The sequence below is a fragment of the Etheostoma cragini genome, chromosome 12, assembly GCF_013103735.1.
Source record: "Etheostoma cragini isolate CJK2018 chromosome 12, CSU_Ecrag_1.0, whole genome shotgun sequence".
Classification (NCBI taxonomy): domain Eukaryota; kingdom Metazoa; phylum Chordata; class Actinopteri; order Perciformes; family Percidae; genus Etheostoma; species Etheostoma cragini.
The window spans coordinates 24,288,559-24,313,967 of record NC_048418.1 but is presented as its reverse complement, the minus strand read 5'-3'; the positions used below and the strand labels follow the sequence as shown (position 1 = coordinate 24,313,967).

The 25,409-nt window shown below is 41.1% G+C and overlaps 2 protein-coding genes and 2 long non-coding RNA genes across 9 annotated transcripts in view; 1 reads left to right on the top strand and 3 right to left on the bottom strand.

The window, feature by feature from the left end:
- Window positions 1-8,230, top strand: part of LOC117953872 — a 13,713-nt gene extending 5,483 nt beyond the window's left edge. The window contains exons 2-3 of the long non-coding RNA XR_004658702.1: window positions 1,702-1,705; window positions 7,988-8,230. This is a non-coding gene — a long non-coding RNA (uncharacterized LOC117953872). The remainder of the gene's footprint in view (window positions 1-1,701; window positions 1,706-7,987) is intronic.
- LOC117953869 (phosphatidylinositol 4-phosphate 5-kinase type-1 gamma-like) lies at window positions 676-22,273 on the bottom strand. Of its 6 annotated transcripts, none has more exons than XM_034887278.1 (18): window positions 21,919-22,273; window positions 17,745-17,773; window positions 17,493-17,582; window positions 17,209-17,339; window positions 16,993-17,110; window positions 13,651-13,803; window positions 11,526-11,825; window positions 11,034-11,242; window positions 10,575-10,658; window positions 9,463-9,511; window positions 9,251-9,335; window positions 8,951-9,121; window positions 5,164-5,320; window positions 4,983-5,051; window positions 3,869-4,418; window positions 2,819-2,893; window positions 1,791-1,877; window positions 676-1,685 (listed from the first exon to the last, which is right to left on the bottom strand). In XM_034887278.1, the coding sequence occupies exons 1-18, from the start codon at window positions 22,010-22,012 to the stop codon at window positions 1,683-1,685; spliced, it is 2,454 nt and encodes an 817-aa protein (XP_034743169.1). In that variant the 5' UTR covers window positions 22,013-22,273; the 3' UTR covers window positions 676-1,682. The 6 variants fall into 6 exon arrangements, with proteins under 6 accessions (XP_034743169.1, XP_034743170.1, XP_034743174.1 ...); XM_034887279.1 differs by having other exon boundaries at window positions 1,791-1,874; XM_034887283.1 differs by lacking the exon at window positions 21,919-22,273 and adding an exon at window positions 18,878-18,999.
- A 768-nt stretch (window positions 22,274-23,041) lies between these two features.
- Window positions 23,042-25,409, bottom strand: part of LOC117953870 (phospholipid hydroperoxide glutathione peroxidase-like) — a 4,834-nt gene continuing 2,466 nt past the window's right edge. The window contains exons 5-7 of the mRNA XM_034887285.1: window positions 24,241-24,265; window positions 24,064-24,123; window positions 23,042-23,605 (exon numbers count right to left, since the gene is read on the bottom strand). Coding sequence (XP_034743176.1) covers window positions 23,573-23,605; window positions 24,064-24,123; window positions 24,241-24,265 — 118 coding nt within the window. The 3' untranslated portion in view covers window positions 23,042-23,572. The remainder of the gene's footprint in view (window positions 23,606-24,063; window positions 24,124-24,240; window positions 24,266-25,409) is intronic.
- LOC117953873 lies at window positions 24,294-25,327 on the bottom strand. Its single transcript, XR_004658703.1, has 2 exons — window positions 24,544-25,327; window positions 24,294-24,512 (listed from the first exon to the last, which is right to left on the bottom strand). It is a non-coding gene; the product is annotated as an uncharacterized LOC117953873 (long non-coding RNA).

Sequence of the window (25,409 nt, the reverse complement as noted above, 5' to 3'; positions counted from 1 at the left end):
TGAGGTACGAGCCTTTAAATATGAGCTTGCCTTTTATGGTCTATAAAAACAACACAATAACAAGATTTATGGCCTCTAGGCAGCTCATACTGTAAAGTGGCATATGTCTTTGTGCAATTTGATTTTACACTGCGACTATTATAGAGTATTTTTTTAAGTTGCATGAAATACCATATGATATTCCACACTAGATGTGGCAGCAGTAGGCTTTACTTTCTTTCCGAGATATTGTGGTGCCATCTAGTGGGTTAATTATGCAAATAACATTTGACAGCTTAAAGGTTTTCTCCTTTTCAGCTGGCTTGCGAATATTTCATAAAAACCATTAGAAATCCACCCAAAAATGTTGTACCCAATATAATTTTTATTTTAATTTACACAGTGATCAGCTACAAACTTTACTTCAGCAGACTCCTATGACACAGTATTATGTAACAACAGTGCTTATCCACACAGTAGGGAAGTCTAATCATGGCCAATCTGGTTGGAATGAGTACGACCATGTATGGAAGAAGGGAGGTACTGTCTGTATCAACAGCTGATTTATTTTCTTACCACACTATATAGGAATCGGAGGTTATTTCAGTTTAAACGACTTTGCTTAATTAAATCCTGTATGGATCATTTCTCACTCAGCCAACGTGCTTATAGCTGGTACGGACTTTCATTGCAACAACGATTTGACAAATAGGCAGGACAGAAAACATGTCTCCCAATCACACATCGATACGCATGCACACACGTGCACACACAGCGAAATAAGGGCACGCACAGACGTACATGCATGTGCTTAGACACACACTTTTTCTACAATTTACAAAAGGTCTTTTTCTATTTTTTCCCCCTTCTTCTCTCTTTAACTCTTGGTTCTTAATCCTGAAAATGTGTAATGAATGGCTGCTCTCTGCTTCACAGATTTGTTATTCACTCACAATAAAATACTCTGCCTGTTAATATATATTGTTTTGAAATGATTATGTGATGGAAATATCAAAAACACGATAAGTCAATTTGTCAATAAGGCATTTAGAACACAACCATTCATTGTCAGATCCAAGTTTCTCGCTGTGCACACACACACACACACACACACACACACACACACACACACACACACACACACACACACACACACACACACACAGTTACTTCTGTTGGAGTGTTTTAAACAATAACTAATGACACTTTTACATTGATAAAGTGCTAAAATAAAATGATTTGGCATCGCCATGCCCCTAGTGAAAAATAAATGCATGAATTCATTATGATGTAATTATGCTATGTTAGGCAAAAAAAGAAATAAATAACATGGAAGAGCATATTGCATATCCAGAGCCGGCAGCAGGGCTGCAACAAAAACCTGCCTCCACCGCCCCCCTTCACAGTGCCACTCAGCTGATTGTACCACGGGACCGGACTTCATTTCTCTGATTGATGTCAGTCAGATTGTCCAGGAATAAATCCATAGTGTTTTTTTGGGGGTTTTTTGCATAATATTTTGATAGTTGGCTGAAGTCGAGTGTCTGCGTGAATGTATTGTGGAAATACTTGAATGCTGTGCGAAGCGTCTCAAGCTCGCCACATGCAGCTTGGGCAGCCAGCGTTCATTCTCATAGCGTCCTGGGGGCTTTGTTAGGGAGACAGCTTCCGGCTCCACCCGTCACTGCTGCTCCCGCTCGGAGTTACTGCAAGAGCACAGAGACAGGTAAAGAGGGAGAGAAATAGAGGATAAGAAGGAGAAACACTAACAGGAGAAAACAGAATTAATGGGAAATAATGAATCCACTTACTGTCTCACTCTCCCCATCCGAGCCCCTTCTGGACACGGAGCTGTAGTGCAGAGGAGAGTACACCCAGCCCCGGTCCTCCTGAGTCTGCTGTTACCCAATACAGCCGGCAGAGGGCGGCGGAGGACGAAGAAGAGGATAATGAGACGGGAGTTGGAGAAAGATACATTTTCTAAGACACACACCAGACACTGACTGGTTTTAAGGTGCAGGGTGCAAGTGGGCATGTTGGGGGCACCAAGATGCATATTAGGAAATTTGACAGGGTCTATGCCTGGGTCTTTAAAGTCAAAGTTAAGTTAAAGACCCCAAAAATCATATTTTCTCAATCGGCTTCTCATTATAACAGATGGGATCATCATTAAACACACTTTTCTGTCAAAGCTGTGTTGGTTATTTTACAAATTGTATTTACATTTTTGCTTTGCCAGCGGTTTCAAGTGGGCTGAATTGAGAACAGGTGATGTCACACACCTCTGTGCATTATTCCAAGTTCATGAACATTTCAAATCAAATGTGATAGCTTGTGGGTGGTGGTTCACGTTGCCCATCTGATCAAACCACACCCACTCAGTCACGATGAAGCAGACACGTTTTGACGGTAAAACGCAACTTTTTATGTCAGAAAGGGAGGTTTCACTCTAGCCAAGCACCGACAACACTAGCCAGCTCCTCTGTGCCACCCAGAGTGCTACAGGGCAGAAGCTTAAGGGATCACTAAAAGCACAAAGCCAATACAAGCTAACTGCAGGTCCAAGAGCATTTCAATTACTGTAATTACAAAAACACTTAAATAAAGATGCATGCTCCTTTTCATTTAAATGCACAAAATTGGCCCTTCAGAAGCTGCAGTTATCATACAAAGTATTTTTGCAGACTTTAGAACTAAATAAGCCATGTGTAATACATGTAGCTTTACTTTTAAGTACTTCTGAAGATCCGTGAGCAGCTGTGCGTGTGACAGTCCCAATGCAACTGCAATGCAATGGCACGTGGGACTAATGACTCTAACTACTCAGGTGGCGACTTACATTGTAACTCGAGCTAGAGTTTAGCTTACGACGGCCAAGAACTGGAGAGTACACCCAATATCTGCCATCTGCATACTGATGGATAGATGGACACACAGAAGCATATAAACACACAAATGTATAGCACAGGACAATAAAGAGAATTGAATGAATTGTTACACAATTGAAGAGAAGGATGAGGGAAGATGTGAGACGAGAGAAGCTAGGATTGACGAGAGAAAGGAGAGAAAGTGGAAGATTGAGAATGAATGCTGTGATGTTGGAAATGTTCCAAGAAAGAGAAAGAAATATGGAGAGCTGTGCTTGACACTGACAGGATGAATGACTGCGGATGGACAGATATGAATACATCATGCGGTGCAGTAGGGACAACCCCAGTGTTTTGCTAATACATTAAATCCAAAAGCATGAACTTTAACTGGTGGCAGCCTCTTGTTTTGGAAAAAAAAAAGCATTTTGGACAGCGTGAGCAACTCCATGGTACGTGCACACTGCAACACACGCACACTCCCCCCCCCCCTCACCATCATAGCTCTACCACGCTGTCCTGACTGGGCCACTGCAAGAGACCCAGTAGAGCCGAGACCAACAGGAGAAGAAAAACGATCTTTACTCGGAGGAAGAGGACGGGCAACACAACAACACCGAAGAGTGTTCTGACCTTTCTGTAAGAATGTGTACTTATACATTATACCCAGTTAAAATCAGACAAAGCACCAAGGAGAGGTTAGTCGCAAAATCTAATATAATAACATAATGTATTTTTAACCCTTTCACCCAGGAAACGCGTTTCGTTCCTCGTGAGTATTTTAATCAAAATCATATTTTTTCCCTAAACTTAACTAGTTGTTTTTGTGCTTAAACTTAACTTTCGTTGCTGCATGATGGTCACTTTTTCTCAGCTAAACGTCCGAGCTGTATCCCTTCCAACTCCGAGGAGATGCTACTTTGAAATCTTGCTAGCTGTTCAACAGTACCAACCCTGCCTGTAGAAAACCAAAGCATAAATACATAATAATAATAATAATAATAATAATAATAGGGACTTACAAAGTAGATGTCAGACACCTGCACCTCCCCGTCCAATGAGTTGTGGCTGCTGGATACAGACAGCTGATTGCACGACGTGCGCGGCGCCTGCTGAGGCACCTGGGGGCTCGGAGGTTGGGAGGAGGGAGGGGTGGAGGGCAGATTGTGAGAGGAGGGAGGGGTGGAGGCGTGAGAAGTTGCAGGGCGGATGGGAGTAAATGCCGAGTCAGGTGGGAGGGTGGAGGTGTTTGGAGTGAGGAGTGTGGATTGGGCATCTGAGCAAGAGGTTGGAGGAGAAAGAGTGGGCGAGGGAGAAGGGGCAGAAGAGGTGAGTGGTTTGGTGGATGGACGGATGGAGGAAGCAGGAGAGGGAATTGACTGGTCAGCTGATTGGACAGCGGGGGAGGAAGTCACTAAGGTAGGAGGAAGGGTGGAGGAGGAATGTGTTGAGGACGGACTAACGCAGGCAGGGGTGGGTGGAGCAATGGCTTGGGGCTGACCATCAGGTGACACGTGGACCTGAGAGGTGCTTTCGGTCATCTCCGTGAGCTCTGTGCTCTGTGGGATTTTACTGGATGAAGACAAAGGACACTGTTAAAGGGCTGTTACAAACGCAGATACGGATAATGGACAGGCATTGCTGCATCCTAGGCCTGGGTTCATTGGATTCTCCAATTAAAGTTGATTGTAATATACTGTATATGTCCAGTAATAAAATCCAGAAATCCCTCAACACACAAACATGGATGCATGATTAAAATTGTTAATGTAAAGATTAGTGCTGTCAGTTAAACGCGTTACGTTAACGCAAACCAATTTTAGCGGCGTCTGTTTTTTTTTTAAGCGAGATTACCGTTCTTTTTGGCCTAGCAAACTTTGTAGTTCTTAACTACAACGCCGCACCGGATCTAGCTAGACCAGAAACAGAACAACAGGCCCAGGCAGGTCGCGCATGCACGCGCCGTTTGGGCTTGTGAGCCGGCCTAAGAGTAGTAATGTTACGTTTGGATTGGATGGCGAGCACGAGACGCCAAAATGGACGCCAATAAGATTCTGGATGGCAAGTTTACTTTTTAAAAGTTGACAATCGAAATTGAATGGATTTGGGAAGCAGCCAAACTGTATACGTGTGTACCTGAGCTCCACCTCCACCGTAATGGTGTCCTGCTTTTCCCCATGAACCTCAACTACCTCTCTCTGGGACCTGAAAGTACACAGGAGGACACAGGGTGCGATATCAGCACACACAGCTTGTTGCTTTCACAGAATCTCGTCATTATAGATACATCACTGCATATTCATGCAATTGCTCTCACCTGGCCACACTTGGAGAAAGCATTTGTCTCCTGTAGCGTGGGTGCACCGGTGTATCAAAGGGGGTGGTGGGTAAGGAGTTGTTGGAGGAGAGCGTGGTGGCGATAGAAGCTGTCGTAGCATCTTCAAAGGAAGGAGGGGTGCATGGGGGCTCTCTCGCTGTTATCCATAACAAACCAAGAAATATAAAAAAAGAGATGTGAAATAAGAAACCGAATGGATTTATCAGATTAAATTGTGCAAGTTCACTGCCATCTATCTGTACAACACTGTAGCTATTACTATTAAGTACTGCAGTCGAAGCTGTCCATGTGATCAGGACTTATATACTCAGTGGGTCATTTACAAGGTTTGGATTACGTGCATGACTTTTACTTCATATGGTTACATTCTGTTAATTTCAGCAGTAAATAATGCATGGTATTACACCTAACAAGCTTTGCTAAAGTATCTGTCAATGAGTACCTAGTCTTGATTCTGTTGCCATTGTATACAGTATTTTATACTGCTGCTGCACTTCGATTCCCCCCCCAAGGATCAATAAAGGCTCACTTAGTTACATTGAAAGAGAAAGTAGAGCCCCTCAGCTGCCGACAATTGAAGCTAATAGTGTGCAGAGTTCAGAAAGACCCAATGTAATGAGGGGAAACTCACAAGTTCACTCTTTATTTCCTACTGTTTTATTCAAGCAGCAACACATCACCAGCTTGGATAATTGATTGCCAAAATGCATTTTCCATCTACTCGCTCAACCTCTTCATTTATGTTATTGCCACTTTGTTGTAGAAATTAGCGATAACGTCATGAAGTTGGAATAAATAAGTATGTTTGTTACAAAAGTTATGTAAGTAAAGAAATCAATAAATAGGTCACTAGGTTGCAAATTGAACCATGGTTTTGGACAAGACACGATACCCAACATCCTGAATAATAGTCCTATGTTAATGTGATCCTCTCCAACTATCAACCCCAAGCACATACATACACATGAATAAGCATACATACATACATACATACATACATACATACATACATACATACGTACGTTATGCATGCGTGTGCAAGTGAAGTATAAATGTATGCACAACTGAAGTATGCATATGTTCAAGTTTTTACTACCAGTATCCATGTATGTGCAAGTAAAGTATATCCAGTGGATATAAAAAGTCTACACACCCCTTTTAAAATGCCAAGTTTTTTTATGTAAAAAAATTGGACAAAGATGAATCATGTCAGAACTTTTTCCACCTTTAATGTAACCTATAACGTGAAGAATTCAATTTGAAAACAAACTGAAATCTTCAAGGGGGAAAAATTTAAATTAAAATGTACGATAACCTGTTTGCACACCCTTAAACTAATACTTTGTTGAAGCACCTTTCACCTCCAAAACCTTCATCTTCTTTTGGTGAAGCCATGCTTTTGTGGATTGGGATGTGTGCTTTGGGTCGTTGTCATGCTGAAAAGCGAACGTCCTCTTCATCTTCAGCCTTCTAACAGAAGCCAGAAGCTGCTTGTAAGCAGCCAGAAGGTTTAGTGCCAAAATTGCCTGGTATTTGGAACTGATTATAATTCCCTCCACCCCGGTTCCAGCTGAAGAAAAACAGCCCCAAAGCATGATGCTGCCCCCACCATGCTTCGCTGTGGGGATGGTGTTCTTTGGCTCATGTGCAGGGTTGTTTTTGCACCAAACATATCTTTTGGAATTATGGCCAAAATGTTCAACCTTGGTTTCAACACATGCTTTTGAGAGACTTGATGTTTGTTTTTGCAAACTTCAGCCCGGCTTGGATGTTTTTCTTCTTCTTCTTCTTCTAAGTAAAGGCTTTCATCTAGCCCCCCCCCACCCCAAAGCCGATTCATATGAAGAATACAGGAGATTGTTGTCACATGGACAGTACTTGCCAGAAATTCCTGCAGCTTTTTTTATCTGTCTTTTCATCAATTTTGGAAGGACGTCCAGTTCTTGGTAATGTCTCTGTTGTGCAATATTTTCTCCACTTGATGACGACTGTCTTCACTGTGTTCCATGGTATATTTAATGCTTTGGAAATCGTTTTGTACCCTTCTCTTGACTGATATCTTTCCACAGTGAGATCCCTCTGGTGGTTTGGAAGCCCTCTGCTGACCACGGCTTTTGCTCTGAGATGCAACTAAGAACAGCTGAACTTTATTGGTGATTAATCAGAGTCCCTTTAAATGACGGCAGGTGTGTAATGACTTCTATTTAACACGAGTTTGAATGTGATTGGTTAATTCTGAACACAACCACATCCCCAGTAATAAGACGGCATGCACACTTATGCAACCAGGTTATTGTAAGGCTTTTATTTTTTATTTTTCAATCTAGAAGATTTCAGTTTGTTTTTAATTGAATTGTTCACATTATAGGTCACATTAAGGTGGAAAAGTTCTGACATGATATATCATTGTCACAAAAACCTGGTATTTTAACAGGGCTGTGTAGACTTTTTATATCCACTGTATGTACTGTATGTGCAATTTAAGCATTTCGTTCTAAACAAGGGGGGCCTCTCGTGACGGACCCTACATGCACCTCCACAGAAATATGACAACACGTCTGCAACAACTGTGATTGGTCCGCTTAGCGGGGTTTGGTGGCGTCACATTTCCTTTCTAGTCATTTCCAGCCTTTTCTTTCTCTGTAAGCAACATGAAATCAAGACTAGGGCTAACTTTTCCTGCTACAGCTTTCCGACTGTTAGGCATAAGATAAAACATTATGTTTCTCCGTCTCCGCTGCTGGAGTCACTCTCTCACTCACTCTACCACACACTCCCGACGCATCCACTGCTTTTCTGAAAGTAGCTAAGTTTCCACCCACTTGTCAATCAAATTATGTGAAGTTCGGTAAAAAAAACTCATGTGAATAAAGCTGGTGAACGTGTGTTTCTATCCAACGGCTTTAAAGCCGATAAAACCGGTGGTGATGACGTCACATGTTGTTTCGCGATCAAATTGGCATATGAAATTGATTTTAGACATTTTAAGGTGTTTCTGTTCATTTTCGCACTGAATCGCACAACATACAAGCTAACATTAGCGGACAAAGTTTTTCAAGACTAAATGGATCCCGTCTACCAGCACATGATCCATATGGGACAAGCTACAAAGTGCTTATGTTCCAGCTGATAGCAACATATCAAGCTATAATGAGAAAACAACGACGCTGTCAACACATCGCTATGACGATGCAGATGCAACTTGTCTTTTATTGTCCCTCCGGCACTGCTGTGAGACTCTTTTCTGAGACATGTCTCCCTGTTTGAGCGTCTTCCGTTGACTCCGCGGGACGTCCCACGGCTTGTCCTAACCTTTGTCGGACATTTCCTTCACAGGTCCTGATGAATTAAATTCAAAACGTCTCTCGTCTCCTCGTCCGTCCACTTCCATCTGTCTTTCTTGACGGCCCCCATGTGTGCAGACAGAGAGGAAATACTGGGGGAAATGAACTACAACTTCTTCTTCTTCGTTTTGTGGCAATGACCTAAAACTTAATCGCAATTCATTATTTATTCGCCAAATAACGTTTCTATCAACGTTTATCGCATAAGCCGAATATCAATCAAGAGAAAATCCCATGAGACCGAACATATTTCCTTTTAGATGAAATTCATGAAATTCCATTGAATTCTACTGTTTCCATAAGGCATTTTTCATTCAATATCACTTAATTTGGATAAAAACGCGTGGATGGAAACATAGCTAGAGATACACTAGAACAACACAAGCAACAGTACACAAGTATAAATCCTTGAAGTGAAGTACCTTTGTCCTCAAACATGGGGAAGCTGCGAGCTCCTCGCAGGTTCTCCAAGTTGTCCAGGTTGTCTTGCTTCTCATCAGTGAGTGAGGGACGCTGTCCAGCTGGGCCCGTTCCAGCACTGGATTTGGACATGAGAGCCCCTCGTCCTCTCTTAGACGGAGACGATCGCAATGCTGTGAAAGCAGGGGAGAGTTTATGCGTACTCTCATTGCAAAAAGTAAAACATCACAATAACTAATACAGATGAAAACCAAATTGCTGTCATCAGAGATAACACTGCAGGAGTATGTTTGGAAACTCACAGCTGCTCTTCTTGAAGACGATGGTGCTGCAGAATTTGTAGAACCTCTCAGCATAGAAGCTAGGTCTGTGAACTGACACGGTGTCCTGTGGGACAATTCCAAAAAAAGAGAGCGATTTAGTGATGTTGCACCTTTCATACATAATGCTAATCAAGGTGCTTAATCCTAAACGTAACATCCCATTACATGGAAGACATTTGAAAGCTACTCACCCCGTCATGGATGAGGGACTTCCAAGAGTGCTCCAGTTTCTTGATCATTCTGTCAGACAAGATTACTGAATTATTTAGTTAAACTCATTCCGTGACTTACTGTGGTTACCTGGCAACTCGGAAACCGAGGCTTGAGTCCCACTTGCAACGCTGATGTGCACTTTAAGATCTTTTTTAAAAGACTGGGTTTTATTGTAGGCACCACACCCATTTCTAATACCCACACTTGTCCTGACAAAAGCTGATGTGTCCTATTCTTTTTGATTAAAACCAGTCTGGGATTGCTTTTTTTCCCCAGTGATCTCGCTCCATCTTTTAATATTCCTTGCAGACACATAATGCCCGGATTACTGTCAGCCGAGACCTAATCATTTCCCGACTCTACAGCCAGAGAGAAATCATCGTAATTTAATGTGTCTGATGAAAGGGAGACCGAAATTGACAAAATCTGGCCTACCGAGACATGGTCTGAAATGTTACATCGACACTGAACCATCGGACTGCAGTTGGTTTGGTTGTTTATGTTGGTGTTAATCAAACATTTCAATATCTTTATGTATTCAATTACATATTTTGCATGCAGTGGTGGAAGAAGTATTCAGATCCTTCACCTAAGTCAAAGTACTAATATCACACTGTGAAAATATTCTCTTTCAAGTAAAGGTCCTGCATGGAGAATGTAACTTATTTATGTAAGTGCCATCACAAAAATCTACTTAAAGTAAAAGTAAAAGTACTCAATGGAGAAAAAATCCTCACATTTTAGAAACTGGAAACGATCAAAATCAACTAAGTGTTTAATCATAATAATCATCTTAGCTGGACTTGTAGCCCTTTTTATTGTTGGGTAGGTTCCATTTATAACAAAACATCATATTTCATAAACTCCATGTGTTTTAATGTGCAGAAATGTTATTGTGTTAAGTAAGTAGTAACTAAAGCTGTCAGATGAATGTAGTGGAGTACAAAGTACAATATTTCTCCCTGAAATGTAGCCGAGTACAAGTAGAAAGTAAAGTACAATTACCTCCTATCTGTAGCTGAGTCCAGTACTTGACTTACATCCCACCACTGATTACATGGAACCTTTAACTGAATGGTGTGTTGCCTACCTGTAGGACTGCAGGATGTCAATGATTCCAACAAACAGCAGGAGGCGCTCTCCTTTACTCCCCACAGCTGGAATCCCACCCATCCTGCAGACAGACAGGAGAACATTACCATCATTTGGAAATGGTATGTGGTGACAACACCTTTAGACCAGATTGTAAACAAATATTAAAACATTAAAAGGCATATTAAAATGGTCGGAATTCTGCAGCCGCAGATTCTGTGTGCGTGCTGTATATGTATATATATATATATATATATATATTTATATATATATATGCATATGTATATGTATGTACTGTATATAGTACATGTATAGGCTAATAAAATAAAACAGTTAACACGTCTCTATCCAAAGTAAAAAAAAAACGTTCTGCTCAATTCTGCAGATTTTCCTTCTGGATCTCTTTTTTTAAAGTCTGCTGGTTCCATTCGGGTCTGCTGGTGAAACGGTGACTCACGTGTCATCGTGGTCCAGCGTGTCCCTGCATGTGGAGCCTCCCTGTATGGACTCCATGGCCGTGGAATACAGTGCTCTCTGAGCGGCGCGCCTCCTTTCATCCCCGCCTCCGGCAGGCGAGCCCTGAGACTGGTGCTCTCGCTGGGCCTGGGTCTTGTTGTGGACCCCGAGCAGCAAACTGTAGTCCATAATCTTAAAACTTTCCAGGACCTGACGTGAACACACATGATATTTCAAAAATGATATTGTATAATATTTTCCAAGCTTCTGATAAAATTGTTAACCTTTATTAATGGATGTGTGGATTTGATTTGGAAGCCTGCAGCATGGCAAAAACGTAAGCACGCATTAAAAATGCAGTATATAATATATATATCACTTCCTCTACTGAGCAAATAGTTAAATAGTCAATGTGTGGGCTGTGCTTTGTTAAAATTAAAAGCCCGGTGTTTATGTATTTTTGGAAAATACTGCTCATCCATCTCTTTCTCACCAGACAGTCTCTCTGCAGAGTTTTGACCAGAGCGCTGTATGTGTCGTGGTCCATAGTGAGCCCTTCAGGGAGGTCATTCAGGAAGTCCAGGTCTTTAAAAGTGGGTTTGGATTTCTCTCGTTCCTTCTTGGATGCGCGCCTCTTGTATGTGGAGCCCTTCAGATCAAACTTGAGGTGCATGCGTACGGAGCGTGGTAAAATATTGTTCATGACGACAACTCGGATGTTCTTGCCCCCACACTGGACGCAGTAGAGGCCAAAAAACTTTGGAAGCAGAGTCCGCGGATTCTGGTTCAAGTTCTGGGAAAGCATAGGGAAAGACATAGGGAGAATTAAATAAGAAGGCGTGTACTATAGTCACTATCATGTGTTTCCACCCTAGGACCATGCACCTGCCAGACACTTTGACCCGTCCACAGGACTCAGCGTGCATGCTTACCCTGTTAAGGAATACTTAACCCGGGTCTGGGTCAGCTTAGGGTCAGGTACAACCTCGCTATGTACTTACAGTATATCTGTTACCAAGTCACCTTCTGGCTTCACTGCTGACTGGATAAAGAGGATAAAGATGACTAGAAGCTTCAGGTGCTGTGTTGCACTTAACCCTTGTGTTGTCCTTTTTTTCCTATATTAGTGTTCTTTTTAATTCCCCAAAATAACATGATTGATTCATATTCACATTAAATTTTATAGCATTTGAAAGAAATGTAAGTGTTTTTGAAAGAGTATTGAGTAAAAGTTGACATATTCCAGTCTGTGATTATCCATCAACATCCATTCCTCTCAATAATTCCTAATTTCTGCTTTTATAACTCAAACATTAGGAATAATTTCCTATAAATGAGGTAAGAAAAAGTTCAAAACATTGATAAAAAGCATCAACAAAAGGGTTGATTTTCAATTTTGACGGCAAGACAAGACGAGGGTTAAGCATACAGACATGTTATATACACACACACACACACAGACGCACTCACACACACACACACCCAAATCTCTAATTAGACACAGCATTACAAAGCCTGTGGCCAGGTTTACATTTTCCAATTCCTTTTTTTTCTTTTTTTTTTTTTAATTCTTCATGCTAAATATTAATATACAAGTTGCAGTATGTCGAGTGTTTATTAAACAAGCATGTCTATACTACATAATAGGAATGGAACGATGCATAGCGAACAGTTAAAAATTGATTTAAATGTGTAAAGATTACAACTGGTTGAGATAAAAATGTAAAAAAATTAATAAGCATAGGGCATAATCTATTTCAGATTTCACTTTTTTGTCTTCAGATGTCACCACGTCTTCGTTCACGTTAGTTCATTTATTTGAAGAGGTTTTCCTTCCTATTTTAGTTATTTTATGTTTTTTTTATAACTCTAATTATTATTATTTGACATATTTCTTTTCTTTAATGGTTTTTAATCAAATATAATGTCAGTTGAAGTTTTGATAAAGGGATACAGTAGTTGTTTTTAACGGAGGTTAAATAAATAAATCAGTAATTTTTCATTTTATCATCTATCTGCAGCTTAATCTGTTACAGAAATTGTGAAAAAAAGGGTATTGGGATTTGTGAACTTAATATCTTGAATTGTATGGAAAAATGGGCTGAGTTTATCGTTACATCCCTTCTAATAATAATAATTTATACTGTTTATTGATCCCCAGTGGAGAAATTCCAATGTACACTCTGTTTGTTAGTTATCACTACACTACACTACAGGTCTGAAATACACACACATGCTCAGGACCTATTCATGCACAAATGGAGAGATGTCAGAGTAGGGGGGGGGGGGCTGCCAGCTGGACCAGCACCCTGAGCGGATGGGGGGGGGGGGGGGGGGGGGGGGGGGGGGGGGGGGCGCGGTAGGGGGCCTGGCTCAAGGGCACCTGGCAGTGCCCATGAGGTGAAGTGGCATCTCTCCAACTACCGGTCCACACTACATTGGTCCCTACAGGGACTTGAACCAGCGACCCTCCGGTTCCCAACTCCCCACGGACTGAGCTACTGCCACCAACTATAACGTACTGAACTGTACACACTAGTGGTGAAACATATCATAATATCCATATGGAAACGGCTGTTGCATTGATTGTGATGAGGGAGATGCTCGGGTTGACTTACCATGTAGTACCCGGGAAGCAGTTTCTGGAGAAACTCGGCCTCTTTGTGCTGAACGGTTTTGATGATGAACTCGTCATCGCAGGTCACGTAGAATATGGAGCCACTGGCTCCTGGATTGGTCAACTCGATCAGTGGCTCGTTACAGAGGGAATACTGCACAGAGCACAGACACACAGCAACGTTAGAATAAGAATAATGATAATAATTAAACCTCAAGTCTGACAATCTGACCCACATTCTGAAAACGCTGCTGGCAACGTACAACTAGGACTGCATGATTCATTGTTATAAAATCGCTATCTCGATTCACCCTGTTCACGATTGAATTTTCAACCCTTGTGTTGTCCTTCAGGTCAAAAATGGACAAATATTTGACATTTTTGTCCCTTTTTCACACTTTTTTTTTTAGTTTTCACTACCACTACCTTACTAGTTTTACTACTTTTTGGAATTCATGGTCAATAACCCTCATTTATATAGAGTAATACCTAATATTTGAGTAAAAAAGCAGAAATTAGTTATTATTTTGACCAATAGTACAGAGAAATGAAAGTGATCAGTTGTATTTGCAAAGAGCGTTGGATGGAATCCAATCCATTTTTTTTTAGGTAATTTGGTTAAAAACAAACCCCTGTTTCAGATACAGACAATTTTTAAAGGGGTCAAATTTGACCCGAGGACAGCAGGAGGGTTAAATAACTTTGATTTTAAAAAAAATCATTTTTAATGACTGATGAATCTCATTTAAGTTTACAAGCCAACTGCATCACAAACGCTACGTTTTTCTGTGAGTTTTTAATACAGACTGTATAAAATAGGTCTTAAAGCGCTGCAGTGCTCTCCATTCTTTCTGTTTTCAGGCTCGTGGTGATGCGCAATGTGCTATAGGTGCCAAACAAAATCTATGTTCGGTACTGGCAATTTGTTTGTTTTTTGTTGTGGTGGAAAAGAAGTCGTGATTCATATTTTTCCCTGAATTGTGCAGGCCTACATACAACATTACAGAGAACTGGCTTACTCTGCCAGTTTTAAAGGGACAGGCTGTCCATCTGGCAAAGGTTTTCTTTCACCCAATTTTTAATCTGGTCCTAACTTTGACACTTCATGGGTACTGCAGGGCTGCATGGTACTGTTGATGTTGGATCCATTAGAGCTTTCAAACAGACAACCTAAAGACTAATGCATCGACCCACTCACATGGCATTGGTCACCAGCAGCTAAAAGACAACTTGGTTTTGAAGAGAAAGTGCATATTCACATGTACAAAAAGGCGTTATGGGTGTGAGGAATATCTCAAGGTGTGAACATTATGACACTAAGTTAAGTTAGTTACTCCCTTAAATGTGGAATTGTTGTTTTTTCCCACTTCTTGCTGGTGCTGAGTATAATGTGCACTAGCAGGATTTATGTTAAAGTGAGGCCAACCGTGTTGAAGTGCACGCGTAGCAGCTCAGCAATAGCATTAGTGGCATTTACACTGAATATATTACAGTGGTGTGGAGCCAATTAAGACTTGGTAAATAATTAAACTAGTGATAAAGTTGGTTAGGATGGGGGACACAAACACGCTCTGGTATTGGGTTTTTGACGGGGTTCATTTTCTGCAGAACCTTGGAGTTCTTTTCCACTGAACCAAACCCTACGGTTGCACTAGGCGCGCTACACTGGTCGACGTGATGACGGCACCGTTGGTTACAGGAAGGTGTTTAGGTGGAGCGTTCAATGCAGTAGGCTGTGAGGAGGTGAAAATGGAACTTGTGAGCTGAAAAAGTGATGTTTGGCAGCACTTTCAGTCAAAAGAAAGCCGTTCAAGTCAAACTACATGCTCAATTTGCAAAGCCCATTTGTCTCGTTGTCTTAACATCCGAAACAAAACGAGTCGTGCATGAAGGAATCTACAGACAGCAGCCAACATGCAGCAACTTCAGGTACAACAAAGGAGGACAGTCACAGCACAGGACGCTGTCTACTTCATTAATGTTGTTACTGTGTTAGTGGACTGAGGACGGGAGGAGGATTCAGTATTCGGTTTTAGATTTGGCAGAATCTTAACTAGTGGATTCGGTATTTGGCCAAACCGCAAAAACCTGGATTCAGTGCATCCCTACTTTGAACCAATCACAACCGTCCTGGGCGGTGCTAAGCCCTCATCGCAGAGATAGCACGAGGGGAGTGACATGCGTGGTGTGTGTGTGCAGGATGTCAGACTTTATCCCAGCGTCGTACATCTGTAGATCCAGACTAAGAAGTGAGAGAAAGTGCCCATAGCTTGCAATTAAGTGTTAAAGAAGGCTTAGTCACAATACAACACAATGCGATTATACTGGTGCTCCACCCCTCCACCCCTCCACCCCTCCACCCCCAACACAAACACAACACTATGACTCTCTGCTACTACTTGGAGTTTAAAAGAGAAAGTTTTAGTCTGCTGATCTTCCTCTGGCACAGGTAGACTGTCATCTTAAATATGTAGTGCTTGTGTATGTTTGTGCATGCATTTGTGTGTTATGTGTGTGCATACTGTATGTGCATACAAAACATGTGAGGTTTTATGTTTATCCTCAGAGCGGTATGGTCTGTAGTCTGGTGCTAAAGCTATATTTATTCAGCTAAAACACGTTTTTTATTATTGACTTTCTACATGTAATAATTAGTTAAACTGTGTCTTTCAATCGTATAAAGCCCACAAAAACAAATTCATATTTAGACATGCAATGCACACACACACACACTACCGGTCAAAAGTTTGGGAGAACTTAAAAATGTCCATTGTACTCCATTATAGACAGAATACCAGCTGAGGCCAGTTACATAGATTTTTTAACCAGGGCAGCAGTTTAAAGATTACATTATGTGGTTACATAACTGCAAAAGGCTTCTCCAATGATTTTCTAGTTAGTGTTTTAAAATGATATCAGATTAGTAGACAGAATGAGTGGTTGGAACATTGGGGGAATGGCTGCTGATAAAGGCCAATGTAGATATTGCATTAAAGGGTCAGCTGGTATTCTGTCTATAATGGAGTGGAATGGAAATCTGTAAGTGACCCCAAACGTTTGACCAGTAGTGTACCTACTTTAAAATATTAGTAGTTTGTTGTTTAGTGGCCATAGACAAAGGAATTCTAATAGCAATGACCCTCCTACACTGCCTCAGTATGGCTCTAGTCCAACTAATATTATGAACTGGCAGGTGTCACCTGTCCAATAATATGGTCGTTAGTTAGGTGCTCTGAGGCAAATAATTATGCTTGATGTGTGAATGTTCACTTCACTGCCGCTGCTCGGTGTAACTGGAGACATTTCACGAGACCCCAGTCATCAGAGAAAAGAAATATCTCACCAGGTAGTCATCTGGTCGGATCCCAAACAGCTCTCGGAAGTAGCGGAAGGCCACGGGGGCGTAGGTTTTAAACCTAAAGTCTGGGTAGTGGTGGGCTGGAGTGAGGTTACTGCCCTCCCTGTATGGAGCAAGATGGGACCAAGAGAAGGAGTACAAGAGGATAAGAGGTTATATTGGATCCTTGCCACACACGTGCACAGGGACACACCAACGCACCGGGGGAAGAAGATGCTTTCCACCACGTAAAAGTCCTGCATCAGGACATCTCTCTCGGGCTTGGAGCTGAGGTTGCCAACAGTGTATCCAATACCCAGCTGGATGGAGCCTTGCAAGGCAGAGGAGGTGGTCTGGAGGCGGAGGACAAAGAAGAGAACAATCCTGTGAGGTGTGGGAGGTAGCTACGTGGTAACCTAGCTGATGAAATCATGATGCTAAGCAGACCTACGAACGGCATTGAAGACAGCATTTGAAGATAAAGACAGAAGAAGAGGGAAATCTACCTTCTTGTAGGTTGTCTCTCCGGAGGCATCTACCCTTCTGTGGCCGATCTTTTTCTCATGGGCCGGGCCTGCACCGAATGGGGACGGCATCTGTTACAAGCAAAGGAAAAGGGAAATGCAATCGTATACGTAACATATAGGCACTGCATATATTGCATATTGTCCAATCAGAAGTGTGGAATTAAGCCATATAGGAAAAACAAAACAGACTAAAGAAGGGAAAAGAGAAGGGGAAAGCAAGTAGCCTCTCACCTCTGTTATCTGAGCTTTCTTGGCTGAATCTGTGGAGAGAGACAGAGAGAGACAGAGAGAGAGAGATGGTGCAGGAGGAATAGGTTGAGAAATGTCCACATCGGTACAATATTTAGCACCATTTAACTTTTAACGATTTAACTGTGGCATTGGACTCCCACTGGGTTTGGTGATTGTTACCTGGGCAAATGTAAGCCATCATAATGACATAAAGCACAGCGGAGTAAACACAACCTATAAATCACACTATTTATTTGTTTAAGTTTACAGCATGCACCGAGGCAATAAACCATTTTCTGGTCCTGATTCTGATAAAGAAATGTATAGTGTGCAATCATCCAGATTTAATACATCATCAATATCCATGAAATCCAAATATCTTCAAGCAAGTGCACAGAAAAGTAAAAATTGGAATTTATATAATTTCATGACAACAGGAAAAAACTTGGTGAGATTATTTTGTTGGCTGAGTCGAGTGCAGATTTGAGTCGCGAATGCGTCACTTTGCGACAAGTAGCATATAAGATGCTAACGAGAAACTTCTGTCACGTCAACACAGTAAAACGGGACCTACTTAACTAAGTTTGTTCACTGTTGGCTACAAGTTAGCGTCAAACACAACAAAGGCTGTCAGTTGAATGGCGTTTTGAGCTAACGCTAGCAATCCAACAACCATAGATAGCAACGACGTTTCTGAAAGGATTTCCATCTTCTGTTATTGTTTGTAATGAGAAAAGTTAATTATTTCATGGATTTCACAAATTTCAGTATGACGTGTTATACCGTAAACCGTTTAAATCTGAGCATGCGCAACTTAAATCTGCACTCGACTTAAATCAAGTTGTGACTCTAGCGGTTTCCATCCACACGTTTTCATCCAAATAAGTCTTAATAAGTGAGACCGAACATTTTTCCCATGAGTTGATATTCATGAAATTCCATCAAATTTTGCTGTTTCCATAAGGCATTTTTCATTCGGAATCACTTAATTTGGATAAAAACGTGTGGATGGAAACATAGCTATTGTTTATTAAATAGTGAAAATGCATAGTATATTTATACCACCAGACACAGCTAACAGCTAATTTGCGTACAAATTTAACATCACCTTGTTCCAAATAAATTCCACTCACCAGCAGAGGAGTTGGGTGCCTACAGGTTACCAAATATCTTGCTAATCCAGAAAGACATGAAGAAAAATTTCCTGGCTAAACCAGACCCTGACATTCAGTAGTGCTGTGTTTCTAAAAAGAGAAGGTGAAAACTCTATTAGTTGACTTCCTCTCTAATCTGATCTAATCTGATTTGCTGCCATTGGCTAAGGTCTCCAGATCGCATCGGCGGCCAATCACACACGAGGATCAAAGAATCTTCCCCACTGGAATAAAGGACGCGAATGGGCCGTATGTGTGCATTAAAGACGAAGAGAGAGCAGGATGGAAGGAAGGAAGTCAATGGGAAAAGACACAGAATCGGAAAAGAGTTTACAGTACCACAAACGACCTGGTTTGCGTCATCGTGCTAAATGTCAAGTCGTGTGAGGGAGAAGATTAAGAAAGTGCAGCTGACAGAGGCCCGGATAATGAATCCTTAAGCCACGTTAAAGTACTGCACACACTGTAGCAGAGGGTGCCATCACTAAGGCCCAACAGGACTCAATAATAATAATGACTTGATGTTGGTGGGTCAGTACATGCAAACCAAATTAAGGGTTATGCAATCTGAATTGTCAATTTATTGTTGATTAATCTGTTGATTATTTTCTCAATTCACTGCTTAGTGGTATTGTCTATAAAATGTCAGAAATGGTGAAAAATGTGGATCAGTGTTTCCTAAACACCCAAGATGACGTCCTCAAATGTCTTGTTTTGTCCAGTAACAAAAACTAGAAAATATTCACATTTAAGAAGCTGGATTGAGAGGATTTGTACCAATCATAACCTGGTAGGGTTAGCACCCAACAGGCTTAAACAGGGCACGTTTTAAATGTGCTTTTAGCATCTAAATATGTTCAAAATATCATTAAAGATGCCTCCCCATGTGAGGTGATTCCTTTGGAGGGAACACAAGGAATCTGACTGCTGTCGATGTGAAAGAAATGCATGAAAGTTGCGCTAATTCAGCTGTTTAGTTCCTATGTTGTATCGGCAGTTAGAGAACTAAGGGACCGTCTACAAACTACAACACCGAAAAGAGATTAAAGACAAATATTTAGTGATTAAATAAGGTAGTGTCTCAAAACTTACCTCAATTATAACTTGTCTCCTGCTAGTTGTACTGCAGCACTTACTTTTAAACAATAAGCACATGCTTATTTTGTAAAATGTGTTTGTTTCTCTTTTCTGTATAGTAGTTTGGAGACGATCCCTTGCAATATCAACACTGGAACTAAACAGCTGAATTATTCACAACGTTTATGCCTTATTGTCACATCTACAGCAGTCAGTCACTGTGTTCACTCAGAAGGAATCACTTCACATTGGGAGGCAATATTATTGATATTTTGAGCATGTTAAGAGGCTAAAAACATGTTTAAAACTTGCCCTGTTTAAGCCTGTTGGGTGCTAATTCTAGCAGGAGGATAACTCGGTGTAGGCAGCACCGATTGGTTTCGGTTTTCTCTCTACTGACAGACCTCAAAATTTACAAATACCAGAGTTACATATTGGAATCGACCGGAATTCTCCTTTAAGAAATGAAGGCAACAATTGAACTAGACAAATTTTCCAACATTTAAAATATGGTAGCAAAATTCTGCACGTAACTGCACAGACATAAATAGGTGTATCCTCATCATATCATTGGCTGGTTCTTGTGGTCCCTGTTGTGACAGGACACACACGGCTGGCTACACCTGTAGCCTGCAGATTAGCGTTGCTTCACAACCTGGCAGGCGGGACAATGAGAAGGAGGGTATCCAGGGACGGGCGTTCACACAAAGAATCTCTGTGGGATTAGGGTCACGTCCGAATAATGTGCCACCGAGCTGCAAGCAACAAACAGGACAAACACACTGCAGCGTTTCTGAACACTGTGTGCGAGAAATCTGTGAGATGGTTTGTTTTGAACAGATTAGCCTTAAAACACATTTACTGAAACCTCGTATAGATCCCAGTCTTGTAATGAAACATCTTGAGAGAAGTGTGTTTTAAGGCCAGTGTGTGGTTGTCATAGTAAAGAGGATTAGATTTCCCTCATCAGCTGTGAAAGTGGCAGCCTGTTGCGGTGACATTAATGTGACAGTAAACACAGGAGTAGATTCATGCCTTCAGGCTCTCTGCACACATTTATAATCCGGTGGATTTCCAAATCATGTGTGCACAAACACCCAACGGAACGGCGTAAACGTGACCGTGCACACGCAGAGACGACGTGTTGGACCTCATAGAGTGACGATTATCACATTGGCTTAAATTTCATCCACATTTACACATAAATATCATAAAACTCTCACGCATGTTCACTCATATTTGTTGCCATCACATCCACAGCAATCCTTAAAACTGATACCCACTAGAGATTAGTGTGTGGGTTATGCTATAATTCCATATCAGGTTATGTAAAGCACTCTTCAGATTAAGAAGAGGAAGAAGACACATGGAGGTTGAGGAGAGACGAAAAATGACACCATCAAGTGCAGTTTTCTTACAAAGGTATAGCTCCTGCTGATGCTGTATATACAATTATGTATGTGTGAATTCCCTACCAGTAGATTGCTCCACACTCATTCAGGTAAGATCCAGCTCTCATGTCTCAGGTCTAGCGGGACTGTGTGTCCACACATCATCCCTTATGTGCACTTTGTGTTTGTGCCAGTCTGCAGTGAGCCACTGACTATGGGCTATTGAGCAGCAGTGACTTGAATATTGACACTGTTATCTAACCAAGCCATGTATTATTCATTTCCACCGCTTTTCCTCTTAGTACAATTTTTCTGGCTCTGCTTTGGTGGCAAAAATATAATTTTTCTTCTTCTGTGGTCTAGTCTTTTAAGTCCAAGTGCCTGGCTACAGTCAGATATGACTACACGGTAGGATGCCGCCCACTTATGTCCAACTTCTGTCACCATAGTACACCTGCTGTCCAAGATAGCGGGGTTTGAATGAGACCACCAAAACGGAGGGACTATATGGCCGATAATAAACGACTAACGCCGAATGAAAGACATACGAACCGGTGTCCTCCAGGTCAAGTTGTAGACTGAGGCCGGCGGTCGCTTCCTCACTCGTCCTCCCGTCATCCCGCGTTTCCGCAGTCCCCCCGTCCATCTCCCGGACCCGGACGGCTCCCGACGTCGACGCGAAGCCGTAACCTTCCTCAGTGAGAGCAAGACGAGGCGGTATGTGTTTCGAAACAACGTAGAAATTCGGTCATTTCACCTTCTTCAATATTTACTGGAACAATTAGGCTACATAACTCCGCGAATGTATGTTTGTGGATGTATATTGAGGCAAACGATGCGAAGAGATGCGTTCAGGTTCAGCCAGCCAGCGGTGCTGCTGATCATCTCTGCCGCCGCTGTTGTGCGTCATCATTCTCACGCAACGGCTGACACAGCATCCTCTTACTAAGCTCGAAAATTATTGGAGAGGTATCGTATGTTTGCTATGCTATACATACCATTTTAATTGTAAATAAGGTTATGTAGGATATTGATCATGCACCAGCATAGTATGGAATCATATTACCGCTTAAAAAGAAGAAAAGAACTTGCTGAAAAAGTGAAATACTTCAAGGCCTACGTTATGATAGTCGAAATTGTTTTGTCAGGGTCTAATAGTTCTTCCATCGTTTGCCCTGTATAGGATAAAGTTAGAGAAATTGGCAACTTGTTTCTTTTCACTTAGTGGACTACATTTCCTATTAACCACTAGTATAACCGAGCCTCGTTTTGTCGGTGCACACCACTGGTCAGATGAACATGAAAACTATGACATTTGCATACCATATAATATATAGAGGACCGAGTTTCCAGTAATGCATGATAATTCAATATTTACTTTGGTTTACATGTACCAGTTCTCTTGAGAAAATGTCCATATTGCCTATAATTACTACAGAGTTACTTCCAGGAAACTTCCTGGGAAATTACTAGGATACTTGTATGTATTACAGAACCGTAAAATAAAGTTTAGGACATACTGTATTATATAAAAAAAATGGACTGAGGCAGATATACATGACCAAGGAAGGAAACATAAGCATTAAAAAGGGGAGGTAATCCAGGGGAAGATTCCAGATTGGCCCACCTGATACACACAGTAACCATTCACAAAGCCAGAAGGTGAGCATTGCTATAGCTTAAACTAGTTATTTTAATAAGTGCATGTAAATTGACAACTTAATGTCCTGGATAGCATTTATTTCCAATTTCATCACATGGTAAGTCATGAGTCACAGATACAATAATGGGCCCTTCCGCAAGTTAAGTGCAAATTATAATAGTTATCAGTAGCTTGTCAGAAATCTGTAAAATATATGGCATTCTATGTCCTTAAATCAAATGGACATTGACACAAGAACAAACTTGTCACTTAACATTCAGAAAGGATTAGATGGTATTTGTGTTGGGAAGAGGAATGGCTGAGTTTGCAGGAAGATGTGAAGGGTCTCTAGTTTGCATAACTAATGAATGTCCTCTCATGTGGTCATATGGGTCTGGCATGGGTGTGTTCTGTGGGTTAGTTGCACGCTAGGGGTCATCAGGCCTGCCTTGCCCAATGTTGGGTTTACAGACAGGCCGTCACTGGTCCAGACACACACACGCCAATACCCTGAAGTCCAAGGGAGAGGTCAGGAGTCAAACAAACACACGGGGGACAGTAGTATTACATGTAAGTAGGCAGGTCCTTCTCCACCACCTGCAAAGAGAAATAAGTAGAAATCTTACTTTGACAGAGATGGCGTATGGGGAACTCATTTATATAAAATAAAATAAAAAAACTCTACATTACATTTTCCATGCTCCTTATCATTGTGATGCACACTGTAGTCAAGCCACACACACTTTTTCCTGCATTCCTCTATGATGTGTAACCAATCAGCAGCATCATCATTACATCTTGATACAATAAAGCTGCATGTGTATTGGCTCGCTGCAGCTGATGAGATTTACTTCTAGGTATTGAACGGCATTTTCAATACTAAAGAGGCAATTTGGTCTTTGCCTAAAAAGGATTAAAGTTCTCAGCATAGTATAAGCAAAAAAAGGTTGAACTAAATCAAAAAACAGCAGAACGCTATTGTATGCACCAAAATCCTAGGAAAGATTCCACCTCCCCAGCATCAGGACATCAGAAGCACAGCGAGTGTCACTTACGCTGGGATCATCGGTTGGCCCGTATCTCTTCACCACTGCTCCTTCTCGATTTATCAGAAACTGTTGAGGAATAAGACATCAACAGATCGGCACATGTATTTTTCCTTTGGTTAAGGCAACATTTTACTGAATATGCTTATTAAAAAAAGGGAAGTGCGAACTCTATTAGCAAGTTACCTTTGTGAAGTTCCATTTGATGTTACTGTGGAGAAAAAAACATATCACATTTGAAATTGGTTAAAACAGATCAATATAGTGACCAGTTTATAGGGGGCCAGTTATTTAATTCATAGAGTAACATTGAAAGCCACTCCTGCAACATGATTTGCAACTATCCATTTGTATGCCTAGTATATGAAACTCATAATTTAAGCAAAATATGGTGAAATGCACTGCTTCGCGCTCTGTGTTCGTGTGCTGATGTTTGTGCCCCACACCACCTATAAAACCTGCACAGAGTGGATGTTTTATACTCCATACAAGAGAAGAAGACAAATGCTGGTTATTCACAGGTAGGTTGTTAAGGGTACTTTCTTTACAAGACAAATTATATTGGTATAGCAGGATGTACTGGAAGTACTAAGTTGATTTAAGTTCACAGAGCTGCTGGTGTAAATGCAACACTAGCTCTCAGTTGTTGTAGTAATGAGTTGACCATGTCAGCATAATCTCTTAAACTGACACATTTTCCAACACCACCCAAAGTGAATGAGGGAAAAAATTAAATTAAAAAAAAAAAAAAGAGGAAGAAAGTTCTTGATCAGGATGTGTATGACAGTGTTTCCTTCTGGGGTAAAAGTGAATAAGTTAACACTTGAGAAACAAAATTACATTTCATACAATATATCAAAACATTATTTGTACCACCATCCATTTCTAACTTTTAAGTGATTACATGTGGCTATTGCTCTCAATTGACTTTTTTACATTTATGTTTAACCAGCATGGGTAATATTTTTGCTAGTTTTGGCAATTAGTTATGATTACATTTGAATCACAAAATTAATTGATGAGATAGGGGAGATATAGTGACTATAAGAGTTACAAAACTGTTCGCATTGGAGAGTACATTTTAACAGGAATTATGGCTATAACTCTGAAAAAGACCAAAAGGTTGTAATCTTTATTTTCCGCTTTTAACTATGTGGCTTATCTTGCAGGCTGACACACCTCGCACTTTTAGAAAACAAAAATTAATTCAACTTCTCACGCAGAACCTTTACATGACAGAGCACGTCAACTTGGAAATGTAAGCTAACACATAATGCTATATACAGTGGGTACGGAAAGTATTCAGACCCCTTTAAATTTTTCAGTCTTTGTTTCATTGCAGCCTTTTTCCAAAA

Excerpts from the sequence above, each read along its gene's own strand:
- LOC117953869 (XM_034887278.1), bottom strand. The coding sequence starts at position 22,012 with ATGGACGGGGGGACTGCGGAAACGCGGGATGACGGGAGGACGAGTGAG. Across the intron at positions 17,340-17,492 it reads GAGAGACAACCTACAAGAAG|ACCACCTCCTCTGCCTTGCA; the intron begins GTAGATTTCCCT and ends CTCCGCCTCCAG. Across the intron at positions 1,878-2,818 it reads ACTCTAGCTCGAGTTACAAT|CAGACTCAGGAGGACCGGGG; the intron begins GTAAGTCGCCAC and ends ATTGGGTAACAG.